We start from the raw sequence: 17,252 nt of genomic DNA, 5'->3' as shown, positions 1-17,252 counted from the left end.
TGATGAACATACACATATACAGAAACATAGAAACACAAAAGACCTGATTATCTTAAAGTATATGTTTTTGTTTATTGTTGTGTGGAAAATTACAACTAGATATGAAATGAGGTGCACAAGTTTACTTTCCCTTTCATTGTCCTTGCAGCAGTGGGAATACAATGCAATTAATCATTTACCTTCCTAAAGATGGCTGGTGAATGTATCACCTCCATGAGAGCCCAATTCAGAAATGCAGCCAGAATGGCTGTTGACAGTGGATGAAGACCAAGAACTAAGATGTAGCTGGATTGATATTCAAAGGCAGGCCAGTCCTCTGTCTCTTGATTGCAACATTTTTTTTCCTTACTGTTGTCTGTTTCCTCTTGTCATATTTTCCCCTCCCCCAATTATGCTATCCCAGTTTCCTTTCTTCTTTTGTGATTCTTTAGTCTTCCTAATCTTTATGGAAACTTTTAAAAATGTAAAATAAGGTTACTTAAATCAGGAATTTTATTAGGCATGTGAATGACTTCCACTGGTTATAAATGTGTTTTTGTCTTGAGACTAATGTGAAATATGAGGTATCACTGGGCAGAGTATAAATGTCTTAGTTTTCTTAAAATATACTGGGAAATGTTTTAAAGAGCTAGGCTCTTTGTATTTTGAATTTGTACATTTTTTCACCTGTTGCTTTTAAGTCAATTAACATGTATCTTTAGTATTGAAGTTTGTTACATAGTATGAATACATTTATAATTTATTTATAGTTCTGATTTATAATCTGAGTAAAGACAAATATTAGAGTATGAGTTATGATTATTAATAATGAAACTGATGGCCTAAGAATATCATTTTTAAAACTCAGGGTTCAGTAACTAGAATCATAATGCTCTTAATTAAGTGTTCAATTTGAGTTATGAAATCCATATTATTGGCCAATATAATTGTAACCCTCCCCTCCTTTTAATAAAGAATATAGAAACTATTATAAAAGGAATATGTGCTAACTTTATGCCAGTTTTTACTGATGGTTTTTAAAGGAAAAGTATTTTGCTAAGTTATTTGCTAAATGTAAATGATCTTTTATAAACATCACATAAAATTTACAAGAATTAGTTTAGAAAACATTTTAATATAAAAATGTTCATATGAACTAGAAATATAATTTTAGACATGAACCTACTATATTTTATGATCTTTCATAAGTTCAAAGTTGTTTTCATATGAAAATTTCCAGTTTGTATAGATAATGTATTTTGAAGTCAGGGCAATATTTTTATTTTCTTTGTACAAGATGATGATATGTCTCTACTTAAAATTTAAAATTGCTATTTTCTTTATAAGTTCAAGTTTCATCTAACTTTCTTAATTGAAAGTGAAAGAAGTTGAGGGTAAAAAAAAACTAGAACCTACAGCAATAAGATTGTGAAACAGGCTATAGGCATAATTAATTTTATTTGAATCAAATTTAGCTCTTATCCTTCATATTTAGTATCACAAAAGTTTTACTTTAGGAAATAGCTGTATGTTACAGGAATATATTTAGCTCTTTAAGTATAGGACCATTTTTCTCCTTTAATATTGTTCTGTCAAAATATTTCTCATAGTTAGACACAATGACTCATTTGTGTAATCGCAGCTACTCAAGAACTAGTGACTGGGAGGATAAAAATTTGAAGCCAAACCAGGCAAAGGTTTAATGAGATTTCATTTCAAACAATAGCTGAGCATGGTGGTGCAGGCTTGGTAACTTGGCTATGTGGGAAACATATATAGGAGGATCAAAATCCAGACTAACCCTGGCAAATAAAACATGATACCCTAACTCAAAAATCACTAAAGCTTGTAGCACACTGGCAGCACAAGCAGGGATATCTAACTACTCAGGAGGCAGAGACCTTGATGAGCACAGTTTGAAAGCAGCCTCTATCTCCAAAATAACCTGCAAAAAGGCAAGTGGGATGTGTGAGTCAAGTGATAGAGAGGCCCCTGACTACAAACACTAGACTTAAAAGAACAAAAAAGTAATAATGAATTGGCTATATGTACAGTTGATGTCATGACTTGGTTGTCTGACTCACTGAACCTTTTTTAGCTTGAAATAGTCCTACACAGAATATTTAAATTTTTGATTAGCATATTTCCTCGTATTGTTAAATTGTTGGAATTTTAGCTGTTACCTTAGTAGTAATGATTCTCAAAAAAATTTAAGTAGCCAGCCGTTGGTTAGCTCATACCTGTAATCCTAGCTACTCAGGAGGCTCAAATCTGAGAATCACAATTTAAAGCCAGCCCAGGCAGGAAAGTCCATGAGTCTCTTACCTCCAGTTATCCACTAGAAAACTGGAAGAGTGCTGTGACTCAAAGTGTTAAAGCTCTATCCATGAGTCCAAAAAGCTTAGGGACAGTGCTCAGGCCCTGAGTTCAAGCCCCACCACACACAAACACACACAAGATTTGATATGCATGTAAGTGTTAATAGTCATGTGACTATTTTTATTTGTTGGCACTTTAATATGCTCTCATGAACTGGGATGTTAATGAATTTGACTGTAAGGAACCTATAGTAATGTAGTTTTAAGAGTAAAAATGTATCTATCTGCCTGGGCTGGCTTTGAACTTCAGTCTTCAGATATCAGCTTCCTGAGTAGCTAGATTACAAGTTAGCTACTAGTGCCTGGCTCAAATTGGACTTTTAAATTAGGCTTCTGGATATAAATTGGAAGACACTTCAATTTCAGAAGACATTGGATCCAAAGTCTAACCTAGCTTTCAGTTTGTATATATTTGTTTTGTTTGGGGGGGTGGGGTTTTTTGTTTTGTTTTGTTTTTGTTTGATTTGGGTTTTTTTTTGTTTTTGTTTTTGTTTTTGCCAGTCCTAGGATTGCACTCAGGGGCTGAGCACTGTCCTTGGGATTTTTCAAGGCTAGAGCTCTACCACTTGAGCCACAGCACTACTTCCAGCTTTTTTCTGTGTATGTGGTACCAAGGAATTGAACCTGGGTCTTCATGCATGCTAGGCAAGCACCCTTCCACTAGGCAAAACTCCTGGCCTCTAGATATTTCTTATAAGGAATTAAAAGTTAACTGTCTCATTTATAGGGCCATTTATTAAAAATTCAACATACATTGTATAATAATTAAAATATAAGTGTCATTGGGATAAATAAAGCAAAGACAAAATTAAAACAGGTAGAGCTGGGCATGGTAGCTCAATGGCTATAATCCTAGCTACTCAGAAGGGTAAGATCAGAGGTTAACAGTTCAGAGCTAACCTAGACAGGAAAGTCTGTGATACTATTACTTCCAAATAATCAGCAAAAAGCTAGAAGTGGAGCTATAGTTTAAGTGATAAGAGTACTAGCCTTGAGCAAAAAAACGCCCTGGGACAGTACCCAAGCCCCCCAAGTTCAAGTCCCAGAACCAACACAAAAAAGAAAAAAAGAAAAACAGGTAATTAGAATATCTTCTTATTTTTTAGGGGATTTACAGCAAAATTATTTAAATAAAAATTCATCTAATGGATGTTACTATTTCATTTTTAGGTTTTATGAAGTGCAACTCTTAAATAGCTACTATTCCATAAAACATTGTAACAACTTTATTTCTTAAAATGTCACAGGATATTTTGTTTACCTAATATTCATGAGGGGTTTTTTGTTGTTGTTTTTTGGTTTGTTTTTTTTTTTTTGGTCTGTTATGGGACTTGGAACTCTGGGCCTAGGTGCTGTCCCTGAACTATTCAGCTCAAGGCTAGCATTCTACCCCTGGAGCTACAGTGTCACTTCCAGTTTTCTGGTGATTAATTGGAGATAAGACTCTCATAGGCTTTCATGCCCAGGCTGGCTTTGAACCACAATTCTTAGATCTTAGCCTCCTGAGTAGCTAGGATTACAGGTGTGAGCCACTGGTGGTATCGAGCTCCCTGAGATTTTTATAGTAATATTTATTATCTTTTGGCCTACCTACCATGCTTCTTTTCTTCTACTTCACAGAGTTAAGGGCTAAAACATACTATTTTGTTGTAATATCTAAATTTAGTCAGAATTATATTTTGATATTTGTGGAAATCTGCTTTTATTATTTTCAGACACATTTAGAGATAGGAGCTATTTTAAATTCATGAAAATGTCACAGTCCTAGTGTGATATTTTATAATACAACTTTCAATGCATATGTACTTTTTAAATCTCTTACTTTCTTACTATAACTTTACATTTGTAACTAATTTTATTAAAGTCACTTTCTGTGAAATGGTTCTGATTGTTATTATTACCAGTAGAAAAATGCTTCTAGGATAATATAGTTCAAAAATATACAGTAAGTGGTATTGTAACCATATATTTTTTAGTAATGCATTAAATAGAAAAGTCTTTTTATGTCAACTATCATAGCATTACAGTGTGGCTAAGCAACTCCAAACATCTATTTTAAATATTTTTAATATTTAATATTTAATATACTTATGATAGAAACATAATTCTTTACTAAAATATATGTTAAAGTCTTATTGATAGTGTGTTACTATTTTTAAGCTGTCTTCTAAATACAGCAGTTATTTTGAGGTATAACAGAATATCTTCTTTTGTTTCATTGATTTTTTAAAAGGGAGTACTTTGTTATATTTTCCCAGGTGAAACTAACAAAATGATCATCCTTATTTGTAACTGTGTAGTTGAATTATATTCTGTATATGGCAATTGAAATTGCCAAAATTTATATTTCCAAGATGATTTTATGTATTGGTGGGGAGGAAAGAGGTAGTTAAATTTGCTTAGTTATTTAAACTAATAACAATAAATTGTGTCACTCATATTTGTTGTGAACAGCGCCCAGTTGTATATAATTCTAGAAAGATCTATAAATATATAATTCTAGAAAGATATATAATTCTAGAACAGATCCAGTCATATATAATTCTAGAAAGAAAACATTTTCCAAAACTTGAAGTACTTAAATTTTTTTTACTTTCATTTTCCTTTTTAATTTTTTTTCCTTTTTGCCAGTCCTGGGACTTGAACGCAAGACCAAGTGCTGTCCTTGGGCTTTCTCAAGGCTAGAGCTCTACCAGTTGAATAGCAGCGCCATTTTCGGCTTTTCTCTATGTATGTGGTACTGAGGAATCAAACCCCGGTCTTTGTGCAGGCTAGGCAAGCACTCTACCTAGGCCAAACTCCCAGCCCCCTCATACTTCTAATATAGATCCCATTTCCCCCTCTGTGAGTAAATTTCATCTCTTATGAAGTATAAGAAACATTCAGATTTAAAAAGATGTAACCTTTAATTTGGGGTTTTTCTTTGTTTTGGCTTTAATTAGGGTCTCCTTTGTAGCCCAGACTGGCATTTAACTCATAGATCTGTTTCAACCTCCCTAATGATGGGATTATAAGGGTGTCCCATCATACCTATTAACTCTTCTTTCTTTCTTTCTTTCTTTCTTTCTTTTTTTTGCCAGTCCTGGCTTGGGCTCAGGGCCTGAGCACTGTCCTTGGACTTTCTCAAGGCTACAGCTCTACCGTTTGAGCCACAGCACCATTCCTGGCTTTTTTCTGTGTTTGTGGTACAGAGGAATGGAACCTAGGTCTTCGTGTATGCTAGGCAAGCACTCTACCACTAGGCTAAACTCCCGGCCCTCAACTCATTTTTTATCTTTTAATTTAAAAAATTAGGGCGGGGCGGTACTGGGGTTTGAGCTCAGGGTCTTGTGCTTGTCGAGTAGGATCTCTACTACTTAAACCATTCTACCAGTTTGTTTAGTGTTACATATTTTTGAGATAGGGTTACTTCATTGCCAGGCATACTAGACTGACTCGCCATGACTGTAGTCCCTTTTTTGTGTAACCTTGGGATGACAAGCATAAACTATCACACCCAGCCATTGAATGAGATAGATTTTTTTATGCCTGGGCTGGCCTTGAACCATTTCCTAGTTTCTGCCTCCCAAGTAGCTAGCATTACAGGTCTGAGCCACCAAAAAAAAAAAAAAGGTGAGACAATTTCACTGTGTAGCCCAGATAGCCTTGAATCCCTATTCCTCCCTTCTCAACCTACCAACTGCTAGGATTATCAGCATGTACTACCATGCCTAGTTCTTAACTTATACATTAGATATTGAGACTCAAATACAGAAATTCAGTATTCTTTGCAAAGAAGTTTCACTTTGAAGAATTGATTTATTTTAGTAAATTTTCAAAATAAACATTGAATTTTAAAGTACATAATCCCTGTTACTTATATGAAACCTGTTCTCACCTCTTTTTTTTATTTTCTTATTTTATCTAATGCCTTCTACAAACTAAGATAGAGAACTTACTAAAATATATTCTGTATATTAAAAATGTAAAAAGTATTATCTTTTATTTTATGTACTCTAAATACATGGTATTCTGAGAAGTATGTTACATCGCTCAGTGAACAACTTTTCAATGCAGAGTTTTCCTCTTTCTACACACAAAGAAAATTGAGGGTCTAGACAAGTTTAATTACTTGGTCAATTTCAGAAAGTTTGTGCTAGAACTAGCATTCAAAAGTAGGTGCTTCTAAGACTACAACACTTCTGATTTGGCCACCTCAGTATATATTTCTGGATTTTTATTTTGTTTTGTTGAGGTGCTTCTCTGTATATTTCTATATACAAACAACTTTACTCTTTTGAATGGAATTTAGCAACATTAATGTTGTTTTTCAGCTGTGAGTAGCAGAGTGCCCACTGGTTCCAACAGTTCTTCACATGCTACTGAATGTGTTACACCTGAATCCTGTTCACAGTCTCCAAGCAATGTAATTTCCCCTGTATATCCTTCAGTTGACATTGATGCACATGTGAGTAGATCAGCTTATCTGACAAATTTACTTTGTACATTGTTTCTTTGAAAAATGAAGTTATTGTATATTCTTGATGAAAAATAATTTCAATTGATAATCATTTTTTCTTCTAGACTGAAAGCAATCATGACACAGCATTAACACTGGCTTGTGCAGGAGGTCATGAAGAACTTGTGTCTGTACTTATTGCACGAGAAGCTAAAATTGAGCACAGAGACAAAAAAGGTAGGAATATCAGTAATAAGTTCGATGAAAAAACAATTGTACCTTTTTCACTAGCATTAAGTAGTTCCTATATTTAGTAATGAGACTAAATAATAAGATTCATTAATTTACCAAGCCAAATAATTCTCCAAAAAAACTCAAAAGAGCGGGCACGGTGGCTCATGCCTGTAATCCTAGCTACTCAGGAGGCTCAGATCTGAGGATCAAGGTTCAAAGCCAGCCAGGGCACAAAAGGACCTGAGACTCTTATCTCCAATTAACTTCTACAAAATAGGAAGTGGGGCTTGGCTCAAGGGTAGCGTGGTAGCCTTGAGCTGAAGTGCTCAGGAACAGCACCCAGGCCAAGTTCAAGCCCCATGACCCACCAAAAAAAAAAAATTTTTTTCAAAAGTAAGCCAGGTACTAGAAGTTCAGGCCTGTAATCCAAACTACTCAAGAGATCTGATGGTTGTAGTTTGAAGCCGGGCCAGGCAGGAAAGTTTATGAAAATCTTATCTCCAGTTAATCACAGAAAAACCTGGAAGTAATATTTCCCAGCTGCAACCAAAGACATGTTGCCTTTCAACACGTCTAAAATGTTCACTAATAGCTTAAGTTAAACATATTATATGCCCTTTTTGTCTTGGAAGAATCACTTTTGCTTTTTCATATATTTTTTTTTTGCCTATCATTTGCTTCTAGGGGGATAACATTTTCACAAAGTTGAGAGCAGATCACACAATGATTTAAACCCAACTACTGATAATATGGGACTGACTGAGAACTTTATATCCACTATGCTTCATTTGTGTGTGCAAATTTGAAATGGCTGTTTTAAAACTATCTTTTGAGCGGGTGTGGGTTGTGGTGGCTAACGCCTGTAATCCTAGCTACTCTGGAGGTTGAGATCTGAGGATCAAAGTTCAAAGCCAGCCCAGGCACAAAAGGACCTGAGACTCTTATCTCCAATTATCTCTAGAAAATGGGAAGTGTGGCTTAGCTCAATGGTAGAGGCTATGGTAGCCTTAAGCTGAAGAGCTCAGGGACAATGCCTAGGCCCAGGGGTAGGCTTTTATTCCCGTTTGCTTTATTTTATACTTGGTCAAAATATTATTAATCTGAGATTAAGTCGTGCTTACTGTATAAGTCATCAGTGAAGTTGAACAAATTTTACTTGCAGAGCTGGAGTTGTAGCACAGTTGTAGAGCTCTTGTCAAGTGTTAGGGGACCTTGGCTCAATCCCCTGCATGGAAAAAAAAATAAAGTTGTAGTCACCTTTCTCCTGAACCCTGAGTTAATTTTTACAGGAACATCAAAGTTTATAATGAATATATGGGTAAAGCTTCAAAAGTTGTATTGACTTAGCATTTGCTTTTGTCAGATGTGTATGTGTTTTATCATTAACAAATTAGGGTTTAGAGCAGTTTAATGCTAAATGATTCAATTATTTGTCTTTTTATTAAAATAATTGAGAATTTAGGAGAATACCTTTAAGCCAGGCGCGGTTGGCTCACACCTATAATTCTTGCTACTCAGGAAGCTGAGATCTGAGGATCACGGTTCAAAGCCAGCCAGGGCACTAAAAAGTCCGTGAGACTCATCTCCAATTAACCACTAGAAAAGTGGAAGTGGCGCTGTGGCTCAAGGGGTAGGATAGTAGCCTTGAGCTGAAGAGCACGGGGACAACGCCCAGACCCAGAGTTCAAGTCCCATGACCAACCAAAAAAAAAAAAAAAGAATACCTTTAAGTAAAAAGCACAAATGTGTTAGAGATTTTTTTTATTTTCTGATTTAGGCTTTACTCCACTGATCCTGGCAGCAACAGCAGGGCATGTTGGAGTTGTTGAAATTCTTTTAGATAAAGGTGGAGATATAGAAGCACAATCTGAACGAACTAAGGATACTCCACTTTCCTTAGCATGTTCTGGTGGACGTCAAGAGGTATGTTCGTGTAAATTTTCATTCTGTAAACATTTTAGTTGTACTTTACAGTATGCACATGATTGATACTTTAGCTACCTGAATAAAAGGTACGTGTGTTTTGACATGTCCCTTTCATTTCTGGGGAGTGGGATACTTTTCTTAATGGGACTCATAAATGCCCTTTTAAAGAATCTGCTTGCCCTGATGAACAAATAAAAATTGTCTTACATTTATAGGGATTGAGTTGCTACATTTCCAACACATAAAAGACAAATCCATTGCTCAGTAGTTGAGAAATGAAATCATCTTGTTGCTTTAATATAATTGGGATTTTAAAGGTCTTAATTCTTTAGTATGAAATAAAATCCATTGCCAAGCATGGTGGCTCACACCTGTAATCCTGGCTACTCAGGAGGCTGAGATCTGAGGATCACAGTTCAAAACCAGCCTGAGCAAAGTCCATGAGACTCTTATCTCCAATTAATCACAGAAAACCTGAAGTGATGCTATGGCTCAAGGGGTAGGGTGGTAGCCTTGAGCTCAGGTTCAATGGCTAGACCCAGAGTTTAAGCCCCATGACTGACAAAAAGAAAAAAGAAGATCCTTTCTTTGACGCTGATATATTAATAATTAGGACCTAATAAAATATACTTTAAATGTCACATATTTAGACAGGAAATCATAGGTCCTTTTTTTTTTGTCCTGGGCTTGAGCTCAGGGCCTAAGCACTCTCCTTGGACTTTCTCAAGGCCAGAGCTCTGCCACTTGAGCCTCAGCATTACTTCTGGCTTTTTTCTATGTATGTGGTACTGAGGAATCGAACCTGGGTCTTCGTGCTTGGTAGGCAGAAAGCACTCTACCACTAGGCCAAACTCCTGGACCCATAGGTCCTATTTCTTTTTTTTTTTTTTTTTGCCAGTCCTGGGCTTGAGCTCAGGGCCTGAGCACTGTCCTTGGACTTTCTCAAGTCTAGAGCTCTACCACTTGAGCCTCAGCACCACTTCTGGCTTTTTTCTATGTATGTGGTACCGAGGAATCGAACCCGGGTCTTCATGCATGCTAGGCAAGCACTTTAACCACTAGGCCAAACTCCTGGCCCCCATAGGTCCTATTTCTTTGTGCTTTTTACTTTGTAAGTTGAACCCTTGGTGTAAACTGAGTTTCACTATTCTTATTTTACTTTATAGGTAGTAGATTTGCTGCTCGCTCGGGGTGCAAATAAAGAACATAGAAATGTGTCTGATTATACTCCATTGAGTCTAGCTGCATCTGGAGGCTATGTTAATATCATTAAGATTCTTCTAAATGCTGGGGCAGAAATTAATTCAAGGTATCAACTGTTCATTCATTTTATTATTAATAATTAGTAAGTCACTACCTTGGGCTTTAGGTATCTTTCTCTAAGGATTTGGACAGAAAATATTCCCCACCCCTCTTTGGGCAACACTAATGTTTGAAGTCAGGGCCTTGCACTTGCCCAGCTATTTCTACCATTTGAGCAGTACCCCAGCCCCTAGACACTTGGTATTTTAATTAAGATAGTCTGAAATCGCAAGGCCAAAAATTATCCCTATAATATAAAAATGATCTCAGTTTATACGATTAATGTGATTTCTTTAAGAGGTTTCATTTCAGAAAGTACTTTTTACTTGTAGTTGAAAATTTATAACTTGTAAGTTTTGGTTTTAACTTGCAAAATTTTCATATTCCCTGTTACTATTTCATTCAAATAAAATGTATTCTTCAGTGTTAGAAATCTTTATAGCTGAACTAAATTTTCATCTTTAATGTTGTGGTTTTTTTAAAAAAACACATGAAATATATTATCTTAATTATCTGAGCATATTTTCACCCTTAGGACTGGGAGTAAATTAGGTATTTCTCCTCTGATGTTGGCTGCAATGAATGGACATGTTCCTGCAGTGAAACTGCTGCTTGATATGGGTTCAGATATTAATGCTCAGATAGAGACCAATCGGAACACAGCTCTAACCCTGGCCTGTTTCCAGGGCCGAGCAGAAGTAGTGAGTTTACTTCTGGACCGCAAAGCCAATGTTGAACATAGGGCAAAAGTAAGTATTTTATAATTTGTGGACATTTCAAATATATCTCTAGTAAAAAGAACATGGCATCTAACTCATAGTATTCAGGTTTGGGAAATTATGTCAGACAGTAGTCAGTATATACTATTTCCATTTAAATAACTCATTTTATTTATAAAAACTCTAGGCAAAAAATTAGTTCATAGATTATAAAATTGGACCAGCTAAGTTCTAATTTAATTATGATAGATTCTGACTGTCATGACTTTGAAATTAGAAAATAGGAGTTGTGTCAGTGGTTTGACTTTCTTTCAAACTATGATATTAAGAACCCTAGAAAAATGTAGCTTAGAGGAAATTCTTTTAAAATAAGGTGACTGTCAGTCTGTCATTTCAAATTTAAAAGGATTGAATGGAAATTTCATCTTATCTCTCTGAACTTCATCAGTTATACTTTTTTAAGTTAATGTAACAACTGCATTTTTCTAATCTAAAAAATGAGAAGCCAGGCACTAGTGGTTCACGTCTGTTATGATAGCTACTCAGGAGGTTGAGATCTGACGATCATAGTTCAAAGCTACCCAACCCAACCAGGGAAGTCCATGAGATTCCCTACTTAACCACCAGAAAACTGGAAGTGGAGCTGTGGCTCAAAGTGGTAGAGCATTATCCTTGAGCAAAAAAGAGGCAGTGCCCAGGTCCTGAGTTTGAGCCCCATGACCAACATATAAGAAATGAAAAGATGGTTTTACCTTGGACTCTGTGTCATTTGGATTATGTGTCTGTGCTAGGGCATCATCTCAGGTCTCAGATCTTTTCATTCTTACTCCAGGCTAGTCCTCCACCACTTGAGCGCCATCTCAAGTTCCAGCTTTTGCTGGTTAATTAAGGAAATGAGAGTTTCAAAGACTTTCTGCCTTCGTTAGCTTGGAGTCACAGTCCTCAGATCACAGCCTCTTGAGTAGCCAAGTGTATAGTTATGAGCCATCAGTTCTTGGCTTCCCTTGTACTTTTTAAACTGCCATCTAGTTTGTCTTTTTCTATGTAAGTACTATTTGTGGCCCACTTACCTATTAAAAGGCCTAGCAAATCCAAATTGCTTTGGGAATGGTACAAGTAAGAAATGTCTTTTTTTTTTTTAATTTAATTTTTTTTTTGGCCAGTCCTGGACTTGGGCTCAGGGCCTGAGCACTGTCCCTGGATTTTTCTCAAGGCTAGGGCTCTACCACTTGAGCCACAGCACTACTTCTGGCTTTTTGCTATGTATGTGGTACTGAGGAATCGAACCCAGGTCTTCATGCATGCTAGGCAAGCACTCTACCACTAGGCCAAACTCCCAGCCCCAAGAAATGTCTTGACAAAAATGTCAACCCATGTACAATGATATGTTTATATTCCTAGCCGTATGGAAGATTAATGAACTGAAGGCCAGTCTGGGCTACATAGTGAGATAATATCGCCAAAAAATGAAGCAGAGAGGACAGGGGAGGAGAAGGGAGAAAAAGGCTAGAGATTAATAAATTTAAGAAGTCTTCATTTTGAAAAGAAGTTATCTAATAGCTATAGCATCATAGAAATCATTTCTGTTGTGCTGTGTTTTGTTTTGAGACAGGGTCTCACTATATAGCCTGGTTGACCTGGAACTTGTAGGTTGTCCAGACCGACCAGATTTAAAATTTTTCTCCTCAGCTTGCTCAATGTTAGGATTATAGGCATGTACCATCACATTTGGCTTCATTTTTCTTTATTGCATAAGGCAGTAGGTTGTAAGTGAATTCATTCTGGCATATCTAACTGAATCTAGCAATTTTCACTTGTTATTTAGTAAAATTAAAATAGAATGTAGTTTAGTTCTTTCATAAAAATAGGTCTTCTTAAGCATCAATTACTTTAGTTTTTGTGAGAAATTGTATTATTTATTGCATCCTTAATTGCTTTAAACAGACTGGTCTTACTCCCTTGATGGAAGCTGCTTCTGGAGGGTATGCTGAGGTTGGAAGAGTTCTCCTTGATAAAGGAGCAGATGTCAATGCCCCTCCAGTGCCTTCATCAAGAGATACTGCATTAACAATAGCAGCAGACAAAGGTCATTATAAATTTTGTGAGCTCCTGATTAACAGGTGGGTAATTTTCATTTGAAAAATGTTTATTTTGGGAGTGGGAGTGTGGCTTAGTGGTAGAGTGCTCATCTAGCATGCACAAAGCCCTAGATTCAGTTCCTCAATATCATATACAGAGAAAGAAGTGGTGCTCTTGACTCAAATGGTAGAGCGATAGCTTTGAGAAAGCCCAAGGATAGCACCTAGGTCCTGAGTTCAAGTTCCAGGACTATCAAAAAAAACTTTATTTTATTGGCATAAATTGGTAATAACAATTCATAATCTCTATGACCAAAGAATCTGGGAGTGGCTTACAGAGTGATTCTAGCTCAGGGTCTTTTTTTAAATTTTTGGTGGTGGACCAGAGGCTGGAACTCAGGTCCTGGTTGCTACCCCTTTTTAATCAGTGCTAGTACTCTACCACTTGAGCCACAGCTCTTCTGGTTTTTGAGTGATTAATTGGAGCTAAGAGTCTTTACAGCCTTTCCTGCCTGAGCTGGCTTTGAATGTTGGTCCTCAGATCTCTGCCTCCTGATTAGCGAGGCTTACAGACATCATATAATTATTCATGATCACAGATCAGTTGGTGCTGACTAGGAGGAGGCTTTACAAGGTGGGAATAACAGGAGAGTGAAGCTATCACTGGCTTTCTTAGAAATGAAGTGTTTATGAAAGTGAATCCTTAAAACCTTGCTTGAGCTAGTACCACAGCTGTGGCTCAGACCTATAGTCCTAGCTACTCTGCAAGCTGAGATCTGAGGATCATGGTTCAAATCCAGCCTAGGCACAAAAGGACCTGAAATTCTTATCTCCAATTAACCTCTTAAAAACAGGATGTGGGGCTTGGCTCAAGAGTAGGGCGATAGCCTTCAGCTGAAAGCTAAGGGACAGCACCCAGGCTGAGTTCAAGCCCCATGACCCACCAAAGGAAAAAAAAAAAAAAAAAAAGTGAGAAATGTCAGCCTCAGCCAGAAGTTTGGCCTAGTGGTAGAGTGCTTGCCTAGCATGCATAAAGACCTGTGTTCCATTCCTCAGTACCACATGTATAGAAAAAGCCGGAAATGGTGCTGTGGCTCAAGTGGTAGAGCTCTAGCCTTAAGAAAATCCAAGGACAATGCCCAGGCCCTTAGTTAAGCCCCAGGACTGGCAAAAAAGAAGAAGACAGAAATGTCAGCCTCTTACAGGAAACAAACTGTGTTAATATTCTTTCTTTATAGGGGAGCTCATATTGATGTTCGTAACAAGAAGGGAAATACACCATTGTGGCTGGCATCTAATGGTGGTCATTTTGATGTAGTACAATTGCTAGTGCAAGCAGGTGCTGATGTGGATGCAGCAGATAACCGGAAAATCACACCTCTTATGTCAGCATTCCGAAAGGTAACATAAAGGAAAATGATAAAAATATAATCATTTTAAGCCAATTCTAAGTTGAAACCACATGAGGAAATAAACTGATTTTGAAGAGTTGAGTATTATTTCCATATAAAAAATTGATATTGGACCGGAAGTTTGGTCTAGTGGTAGAATGCTTGCCTAGTATGCATGAAGACCCAGGTTCAATTCCTCCGTACCACATACATAGAAAAAGCAAGAAATGGTGCTGTGGCTCAAGTGGTAGAGCTCTGGCCTGGAGAAATCCCAAGGACAGTGCTTAAGCCCCTGAAACGGCAAAAAATTGATATTATTCCATTTTTCTGTCGCCAAACCCAAGAGGTATGTGTTAAAGCAAATTCACTTGGTATCTTAACAATTATTATGTTGTATAGTAAGCATGAAATTAAGGAAAATATTATATGTGAATGGATGTTTTCTCTACCTAATTAGGAAGGAAGTTGATCGAACTTCCATAAAAATTTATAGTGTAAGCCGGGTGCAATGGCTCATGCCTGTAATCCTAGCTACTCAGGAGGCTGAAATCTGAGGATCACTGTGCAAAGCCAGCCTGGGCACAAAAACACCTGAGACTCTTATCTCCAATTAACCACTAGAAAACCGGAAGTAGCACTGTGGCTCAAGGGGTAGGGCCATAGCCTTGAGCTGAAGAGCTCAGGGACAAAGCCCAGGCCCAGAGTTCAAACCCCACAACTGACAAATAATAATAATAATAATAATAATAATAATAATAATAATAGTGTTTGGAGGAAGTGGACTGAATACAGGGTTTTACTCATAGTAGGCAAGGAACCTACTTTAATTACACCTCAGTCTGTCTCATATATGTTAAATCTCATTTTTTTTCTGCTGTATTTTAAATCTACCCATTGTAATTAATGAAAAATTATAAGCTACTTAACATGTTCTACAAAGCTTTGTAAAATTGGTGCATATTAACCTGCATAGCCGAATCATTTATACTTCCTTCCTTTGCTCGTTCTATTTTATGCTTAGTGACTTAGAATGTACTAATTTTTTATTAGGACATGCTAATTATGCAAACATGTTTCATTGTGATATTTCCATACATGCAAAAAAAAATATTACTTTCCCTTCTCTCCTTTTTTGTTCATCTTTTAGTGGGTCTCATACTATTTTTTTTTTTGCCAGTCCTGGGCTCGAACTCAGGGCCTAAGCACTGTCCTTGGATTTTCTCAAAGCTAGAGCTCTACCACTTGAGCCTCAACATCACTTCCGGCTTTTTCTATGTATGTGGTATCAAGGATTTGAACCCCGGTCTTTGTGCATGCTAGGCAAGCACTCTACCACTAGGCCAAACTCCTGGCTCCGGTCTTGTACTATTTTCATTCATAGATATAATATACTTGTATTATATTCACCTTCATCCTTTCCTTTCTCTCTGACCTTCCTCTTAACTCCCCCAACAGTTCGACATATATATGTAAATGAATTATACATATCATATATTGATTTTAAATTTAATGAATTAGAAATTTTTATTTTTTAACTATAAGTTGTCAAACATATGGCAAAATTTCTAGGAATTATTTTCTATGTTTTTGTTGTATTTACAGGGGCATGTAAAAGTTGTTCAATATTTGGTGAAGGAAGTCAACCAGTTCCCCTCTGACATAGAATGCATGAGATACATAGCAACAATTACAGATAAGGTAAGTTTACTATTTTTTTGAGGCACATTTTTCTTTACCAAGATGCATTATTAAAATTTTATTCTTTTTTTTTTTTTTTTTTTTTTTTTTGCCAGTCCTGGGCTTGAGCTCAGGTTCTGAGCACTGTCCTTGGACTTTCTCAAGGCTAGAGCTCTACCACTTGAGCCTCAGCACCACTTCCGGCTTTTGTCTATGTATGTAGTACCGAGGAATCGAACCCGGGTCTTCATGCATGCTAGGCAAGCACTTTAACCACTAGGCCAAACTCCCGGCCCTAAAATTTTATTCTTCAGGGGTGGGAATTTTGCCCATTAGATGATTACTTGTCTGGCAAATTCAAGGCCCTGAATTCAGTCCTCAGTTCTGGGGGGAAAATAATTATTCTTCACAGAATGGAGGGTCAAAGGATAAACAAATGCGACAGTGGTACTCATTAGATACTATGTTGAAAATGAACTATATGAACTATACAACTTGTGGGTGAACCAAAAAGAAATGTACTTAATTATGTACCATGTACACAGAAAAGTCCAGAAGTTGCGCTGTGGTTCAAGTAGCAGAGTACTAGCCTTGAGAAAGCCCAAGGACAATGCCTAGGCCCTGAGTTCAAGCCCCAGCACCAAAAAAAAAATAAAAGATAAAAACCTTAACTTTGGTTTTTCCATCTGCAAAGTAGATAGGTATAATACTTTTCTGAGTATTTTTTTTTTTTTTGGCCAGTATTAGTTTTATGCTTAGAATCTCTAATTTATTCAGTTGGTATTTACCATTTGAGCCATGCTTCTAGCCTCTAGTTTGTTTTTTGTTTTGCTGGTTACTTTTCTTCTTTTTTTTTCTTTTTCCTGTCCTGGGACTTGAACTAAGGGCCTGGACATTGTCCCTGAGCCTCTCTGTGCTCAAGGCTTGCACTCTACCAATTGAGCCACAGTGCCACTTCTGACTTTTTCTTATTTATGTGGTATTGAGGAATCAAATCAGCGCTGCATGCATGCTAGACAAACACTCAACTACTAAGCCACACTCATAGACCTTGCTGGTTATTTTGGAGATGCACACTCAAGGACTTTGTGCCGAGACTGGCTTCACAACATGACTCTCTTGATCTCAGC

The 17,252-nt window shown here is 36.8% G+C and overlaps 1 protein-coding gene across 2 annotated transcripts in view; it reads left to right on the top strand.

Annotated features, from left to right (window-relative positions):
- Ankhd1 (ankyrin repeat and KH domain containing 1) overlaps positions 1-17,252 on the top strand; it is a 135,363-nt gene that overhangs the window by 92,364 nt on the left and 25,747 nt on the right. For both annotated transcript variants that reach the window (XM_090331395.1, XM_090331394.1), the window contains exons 16-23: positions 6,671-6,804; positions 6,921-7,032; positions 8,807-8,952; positions 10,122-10,264; positions 10,793-11,006; positions 12,921-13,096; positions 14,293-14,455; positions 16,048-16,143. In XM_090331395.1, coding sequence (XP_090187521.1) covers positions 6,671-6,804; positions 6,921-7,032; positions 8,807-8,952; positions 10,122-10,264; positions 10,793-11,006; positions 12,921-13,096; positions 14,293-14,455; positions 16,048-16,143 — 1,184 coding nt within the window. The remainder of the gene's footprint in view (positions 1-6,670; positions 6,805-6,920; positions 7,033-8,806; positions 8,953-10,121; positions 10,265-10,792; positions 11,007-12,920; positions 13,097-14,292; positions 14,456-16,047; positions 16,144-17,252) is intronic.

The sequence above is a fragment of the Megascapheus bottae genome, chromosome 4 (assembly GCF_031878675.1).
Source record: "Megascapheus bottae isolate mThoBot1 chromosome 4, mThoBot2.hap1, whole genome shotgun sequence".
NCBI lineage: Eukaryota > Metazoa > Chordata > Mammalia > Rodentia > Geomyidae > Megascapheus > Megascapheus bottae.
This window is presented reverse-complemented; position numbering and strand designations above follow the sequence as displayed.